We start from the raw sequence: 7,235 nt of genomic DNA, 5'->3' as shown, positions 1-7,235 counted from the left end.
ACTCATCTTTGTAATTGGTCTGCACTTTCCCCTTAACTGGGAAATTTGGAGAATCAGGGATGCAAAAAAGCATCTGTGCTTTCAAGGCAAATTGTATTGTTTTTACATTAAACCCAATAGTCTCTGCCCACATTCCACTGTATCATCTATTGTGGAGCAACTCTTAATTTCACCGCCATAATGTTCAGAGAGTTGGTATTGATTGGTTAGCCCTGAATATGTATAAACTCCCTCCCCATCCCAAGTCAAGCACCAGACATAAAAAAATTGTATTCAGTTTTCAATGGAATCAGTTCATATATCTTCAAGTTTTCAAGAGTTCAATAACTGATTGCATTTTTATCCTGTTCTTTTCCCAAGGAACTCACACTAACCCTGTAAAGTAGGCTATGTTGAGAGATTGAAGAGATTGGATTTATACCCCGCCCTTCACTACCCAAAGGTGTCTCAGTGCGGCTTACAAACTCCTTTCCCTCCCCCTCCCCACAACAGGCAGCCTGTGAGGTAGGTGGGGCTGAGAGAGCTCTGACAGAAACTGCTCTTTTTCGAGAACAGCTCTGACAGAACCTGGGGTCATTTCCTGCAGGAGTGCGCAGGAGTGGAGCTCTGGCAGTAAAGAGCCCAGGGGGCGAGCACATGCAATAAGCCCCACCCCCTGCTCCCAGCAGCCCTCAGTCAGAGCAAGAAGCAGCCAGGTAAGTTGCAGAGTCCCCCGGCCCAAAACAGTCCAGTGGCACCTTTAAGACCAAGTTTTATTCAGGTACAAGCTCTCCCTCCTCTGCGAGGACAGATCTGCACGTTCCCCCCCCAATAGCTAGCAATCCAAAACAGTCCAGTGGAGCCTAAGCGGTGGGTGTTGCCTTCTGACACACTTCCAGTGATGCCAGGGGGTGTGGCATATGCAAATAAGTTATGCTAATGAGTTATGCTAATGAGCTCCTGCACCTCTTTTTCTACAAAATGACCCCTGGACAGAACTATGGCTTGCCCAAGGTCATCCAGCAGGTGCAGGAGTGGGGAATCACACCCGATTCTCTCAGATTACAGTCCACGCACTTAACCACTACACCAAACTGACTCAAACTGGATTAAAGTCACTCTGAAAGCTTCAGTGGTGAATGGGAATTTGTACTTAGGTTTCCTTGGTCCTAATCCATCACTCCAAACCCCTATACTACACTGGCTGAGTGAACAATTCCTTATACTACTAAGCATTTTGAAACTCCTGACACTAAGCTTTGAGGATTCAGGTATAAAAAAAGCTCCCACAAATGTTTAAAACTAGATCTGTTGAATGGCAGACCACTTAAGTTAGAGCTAAGAAAAGGAGTACTACATCAGGATCTAACGAGGAGAAGATGGAGGAAAAGGAAGTTAGTAAGAATTCCAATTAAGAACAAGTGAATGTGGAGAGGGGGCTCCATAAGGCTTAAATTTGACAGCCATGGTTATTCCCACTTAACCTGATCTCCTGTTTACATGCTTGACAGATACATAGCAATGAAAAATGATGGATGCCATAGAACAAGGCTACCACTGCAAGCAATTCTAATTATATCTGCATTTTAAATTGAAGAATTCCAAATGAATGAGTAGTAGTAATACAGACTGGTGGCACAGTGGTCAAACAACATTTTACAACCACTGCATAGAAGGGGACTCTATGAATTCTTGCATTTGGCCAATGGAAGCTGTAGCATTTTTAGACATTTACTACACAATTGTTCTTCTCAATTATAGTGAGTATAAGCAAGTGTAATTACAGAATCAACGTATGTAATTGCACAGTGATTGCTGTAATTAGAATCCCAAACTGCCTGCTGAAACATGTGGTGAACTGAAACCTGAGTCTGTAGATGAGGAAGAAGCAAGGCTACATGAGAGATTGAGGGAGACGCTTCTTTAGGTAAAGCACTGCAGTGGCATTCTGTGTGTGTGTGTGTGGGGGGGTCCAATTCAGAAAAGGTGTGTCCAGGGAAGAGCAGAACACAAAGGGGAATAATTTGTGCCATGACTGAGACTACATACTCTAGAAGACCCAAGGGAAAGATTGCTGTTACAAAGTTACATTAATGTCACAAGTACAGACATATAAAAAATACACGTGAAGCAAAGAGAAATGGGAAGGGAAAATTTAGGGAAATGCTGGGGCAAGTGATGCTCTGTATTCTTGGTCGTTGCGGGGGGGGGAGGCAACAGTGGGAGGGCTTCTAATGTCCTGGCCCCACTGGTGGACCTCCTGATGGCACCTGGTATTTTTGGCCACTGTGTGATACAGAGTGTTGGACTGGATGGGCCATTGGCCTGATCCAACATTGTCTTCTCTTATGTTCTTAATAAAGAACTGAAAACAGATGTTCCTAACCTCTAGTTGAACCACAGGGTAAACATGAAGGTTCCTAACACCTAAGTCTGATGGAATGAACAGATAGCTTAGGAGTGACCAGTGCTGCATAGATTCAGATTGCCAGGTTTTGTCAAAGTAGGTGCCAACCACACATTATCCTTTGTAAAATACTCCTGCATATCTTTGTTGAGTGCAACAGGTGTGAGGAACAACTGTGCCACCATTCTTATTTGTGAGGTATAGATTCTCTGAAACTGAGAAAGGCTTCTCCAAATCCCACTCCCCTGGGGTTTGGGAGGCTGTGAGCTCCCTCTTTCCTGCACTGAAAACCCCATTGAACCTGATTAGGGATGCTCACATGAATTCACTCAAGGTGACAGTAACAGTGCTTCATCCATGGCCACTTTTTTGTTTCCATTCACAACACATGCAATAATTTGTATGTGTCCATGATGACCCTGCACTAAAAATACTATACCTCAAGTGTTACCATGTACTCTAGGAGGACAAAAGTCAAAGGCTAAATTTAGTATCCAAATAAAATAAAATAAATTCCAAACTCCCTTATGGGTAAATAATCGGAAGGGTTACCAGAGAAAGCCTCCCCAAATCTAATTTGCCTAGCTGCAAGTTGCCTTTTGTGTGTATTAATGTTGTATCTGGCTCACATCACTTCTGGCCAATGCTCCATCCCTGCTTCTACCATCCACAAAAGGCAACTGTGTCCTGTTGTCTGATGGTTTGCTCCAGCCCCTACTGCTGTCCTCTGCAACAGAAGGCATAGCAGACAGACTGCCCAAGTTACTTTGCCCTGGACCCCTGCTTTTCAACTCTCTCCAACAAGAGAGGTGTTTGATTTTTACAGCTCACCAGAAAGATGACACGAGTCATAACCCCAGTATCAAGCAAAAAGAAGCAGTGATAGCTTTGGGTTGCACACTAGGAAGGAACCATAGGTCCCCAATCTCTTCTGGGGAAGAATAATTTGAATCTCTTTCCAGACGGCATTTGAAATTCCAGGATTCACACATACAAGGAAGAGTTATAAGATGAAAATTATTTCACTATTTTAATGCTTGATCATATTCTTTTATGTGATCACATGCTTTGCCTGCACAATCATATAGACACCACCACACTGTTCACAGTGCAGACGGTTCACCACCTTCTCAGATTGTTACATCCCGAAAAAAGTTGGAAGTTGCATCACAATTATTGGACTGGCTGCCTGGGAGCATTTGCTCCAGTTAGCTGCATTTACTTTACTTAATTTAATTCTTATTGTAAGAGGCAAAGTATACATTGGTCCCTGCTGCTCTCTGCTTGAAACACATGCTGCAACCTCAATCATGTAATTTAATCTTACAGAAGTGCTGGATATATATATAGTGCAAAGTGCTGTGATGATTTTGCACTGACATTAACATCCTAAATATGTTTACTAAGGAATCCCATTCATTTCATGGGATTTACTTCCAAATAAATAGAATTGCGAAACAGAAATAGAAAAAAATATGCCATATTGTACTTGCTTGTTTCTCAAAATCCTTCCTAGATGCTAACATCCATTGTACTTGCTTGTTTCTGAAGGTTTAATAGTACAAACTACAGTAATCCAACTCAATGATATATGTGTCTTCTTATACCAGATACCATCTCTTAGGGAAGATGAATCATCCACTTTCTAACAGGTCTGCTTACCATTTCTTTTAGACAGATGCCTTCACTTCCACCTCGCTGTTTACACACAGCAATGGCTTGTATGGATTTAGATGCCTAGTCGTCACAAACAATAGTGAGGTGGCAAACCAGGGTCTAGACTGTACCATTGCTGGTGTGGGCTCACACATGATTATATGCTGCTTTATCCAAAAACATTTCCAAACACAGGTGACTGTCAGGCATCAAGTTAAGCTCTCTCCCCAACATGTTAGCTATGTCTTCAATGCCTTTTATGGAAGAACATTCAAATCATGCATGCCCCCAACTTGCAGTCTCTAGCAGTACAATGGAAACACAGGTTTCCCATCTTTCTTTGCAAGATCATCATCATAAAATGGATTACTTGCCTGGGCATCTACAGACTGAGGAAATTGGATACTAACAGGTCACAGTTACAAGTAGGTCCTACCAGGAAGCCAAGAAAGGCAACTACACTGGCAAGAGCACCTGCTAAAAACTGTTTGAAAACTAGAATCCCAGGCAAATGGAAGGGGGAAGGATTGCACGTGGAGGAAAACAGAAAAGCAATGTTAGGGTTTTCAGGAAGGAAGAGTACTTAATAGACAGATACTAATTTTCAGTTTCGGGGGGGGGGGGCTGAAAATTTAGACAAAGTTTTCCCTTCCATCCAGGGGATAAAAATAGAACAGGATCCCTGATTTTAATGAAGCTGCTTTCACACATCCCCATCTGGAGCAAGCCAGTTATGCTCCCATCACCTGCCAACAAAAAGCAGCAGGTGTGAGAACTGTTGCCACTGCTTATAAACACATTTCTATTCACACCAATTATATTCAGTCCCTACATGCACTAATGGGACCAGAGACCTCCTCTCCCTGCATCAGTACAGACAATGGCACACCATCTCAGTTTTTCCCCACCCACTACACATCATGAAGTTGCTGCTCTTCCCTAGAAACTAGGAGAAAAAGGATGCCATTCTGTCCATTGGGGGGTGCAGGTGCAGGGCCTAGTAAATAAAGCCTCCATTCAAGTTTTGGAACGAAGTAGCCAGCCAAGTTCAGTGAACAGAAGCATGAGGAGCATTTAGCAAAAAGGAGCATGGAACATTTCCCTTGAACAGCAGTCAAGGCTGATGTTGACATTTTTCTGAAAGTTGTTCAACTGATCTGGTTTTCAAGCTGAACTACTGTGAATCCATTTTACAGTGTTCAAATCAACCAGTAACTGAGGCAGCCCAAAATATTTATGAGAACCATATTGGCCTTGAGAACTGTCTATAAAGCCATGCTGCCACTTGGAGAAGAAAATAAGAGCTGCAGATTACAAGCTGCATGAAAAAAATGACATCTCCTCCCTACACCTGGCTGACTGAAGAGGAAGAACCTGGCCTTGCGCACATACATCAGGTCTGAGTCTGAGATCTTCCTCTTATCAAATATCACTGCAGCAATTCTTCCCAGCAGATGGGTCTAGAGAAAACCTCTCTTTCCAGCCACAGATCATAATTCATTTGGAAATCTTCAGGCAGCTCCACACGTTGACCCAGAACACTCTGCAAACAGTTATCCACAGGGAGGAATTCTGGGTTGTTATGCGTGCGGTCATAGCGGCGAGAGTTGAAACGCTCTATGCTGGCACGCAGAGCACACTCTTCAGCTTGGAAGTCCCATGGACGTGCATCCAGATCTGCAGAAGTCATGAAAGTCATGATCAGGCTCCAGAACATCAAGGCAGCAAAGAGGCCCCAGACACACGAAGAAACAGCACTGACCCAAGAAAGCTTCTGCCAGAGTAGATTTTGCTAGTCTTTAAAGGGCCAAGGGAACCCTGTTTTATTTCGCTGCTACCACACTAATACTGCTAGCCACCTGGAATTTCTAAATATTCCTGTGCCTCGACTAAAAACCTCAGTTTTTCAGCTTTCACAGTTGTACAGGAAAGCTTTCAGAATCCTGAATACGAGCTCTCCTGAATGGCTGACTGACATCTACAAGTGAATTCTGGGACTCTTGCAGGTGGCTGCCAGGCTGCTGGGAATGAGTGGTGCAGGAAGGCTTTGGAGCCACTGGACAGGGCCAGATGGAACTGAGGTTTGGGTAATTGGACTGCAAACAGTATCACTGACTGTTTTCACACACAACCCACTAGTACCTACCAGGGATCATGCTTGTGACAACATTAATAAAAAGATTTAAAATGTAATAAAATGCTCATCCACTTTGCAAGAATAGTTAAGTCGCTATTGCCCAATCCTCATCCAACAAGATGCAAACCAAAGGCTCAGATGTCCCAAAAAAATCCAGAAAAATGAAATAAGAACCAAACCAAATAGTCTCCCCCCCTTAGTTTTTAGGTGTGTGAAATGAGGAACAGAATTAATACCATATTAATATCCCTCTATGGTTTGCATAACAGACGACTATCAATTTCAACAAAATGAACTTCAATGATACTTGGGGAGATAAAAATCTAACAATAAAATTTAGCAAAATCAGATATAACAGGAAAAAACATTTTTTAAAAAAGATTTTTTTATTTTCCACAACACAACACACAAAAGGGAATATTTGCTCAATTTCTTTACATTCTTCTTAACGTGCATATACCTAGTTACTTGTAATTTTCATCACCTTATCGTTAAATTTAAGATTTGCAAATATATTGGAATTATCTTTTTTGAGCATTTTTCATGAGATTAAACTTTTATTTTACCTCCTTTTATGCTGAATATGCACAAACTTGAACCAATCATGAGTTGCATGTATGACTCATCTACTGGCTGCCGAGATAGACTAATTAGCTCAGGCCCTGGTCACACGGGCTGGATATCGCGCCGGGGGGGGGGGAGGCGTGGCTGTTTGCCCCGGGGCAAAATAACGCATGGTTGCGTGATCAGATGTCCCGTGGAGGTCCCGTGGGTAGGGGGGAGGTGCCGATCACAGGACAATCCTGCGGCGCGGCAAACAGGTTTTTTTTTCTGTACACCAAAGTATGCACATGCTCCGTTGGGTGCTTGTGCGCATCCATGGAGACTTGGGGAAAAAAACCCTTTTTGCAAGGGGACATGGGCGGGCGCCGGATGCCACCGGAAACGCGATCAGACGCCCGCCCTTGCCCCGCGGTTACCGGAAACTAGTACCTCGGAGGTACTAGTTTTTTACCCCACATCTTCGGCGGGAAGCCTCGGGTGAGCTATGGGAAC

General features: G+C 43.3%; 1 protein-coding gene across 1 annotated transcript in view; it reads right to left on the bottom strand.

The window, feature by feature from the left end:
- Positions 1-3,399: 3,399 nt before the first annotated feature.
- STRIP1 (striatin interacting protein 1) overlaps positions 3,400-7,235 on the bottom strand; it is a 23,858-nt gene continuing 20,022 nt past the window's right edge. The window contains 1 exon segment of the mRNA XM_015406594.1: positions 3,400-5,719. Within this exon segment, the coding sequence (XP_015262080.1) occupies positions 5,472-5,719 (248 nt within the window). The 3' untranslated portion in view covers positions 3,400-5,471.

Source organism: Gekko japonicus, unplaced genomic scaffold (genome assembly GCF_001447785.1).
Source record: "Gekko japonicus isolate JY-2015 unplaced genomic scaffold, Gekko_japonicus_V1.1 scaffold115, whole genome shotgun sequence".
In the NCBI taxonomy this organism is placed as follows: Eukaryota; Metazoa; Chordata; class Lepidosauria; order Squamata; family Gekkonidae; genus Gekko; species Gekko japonicus.
Note: the sequence above shows the minus strand (reverse complement) of the source record. Positions and strands in the feature narration are given on the sequence as shown.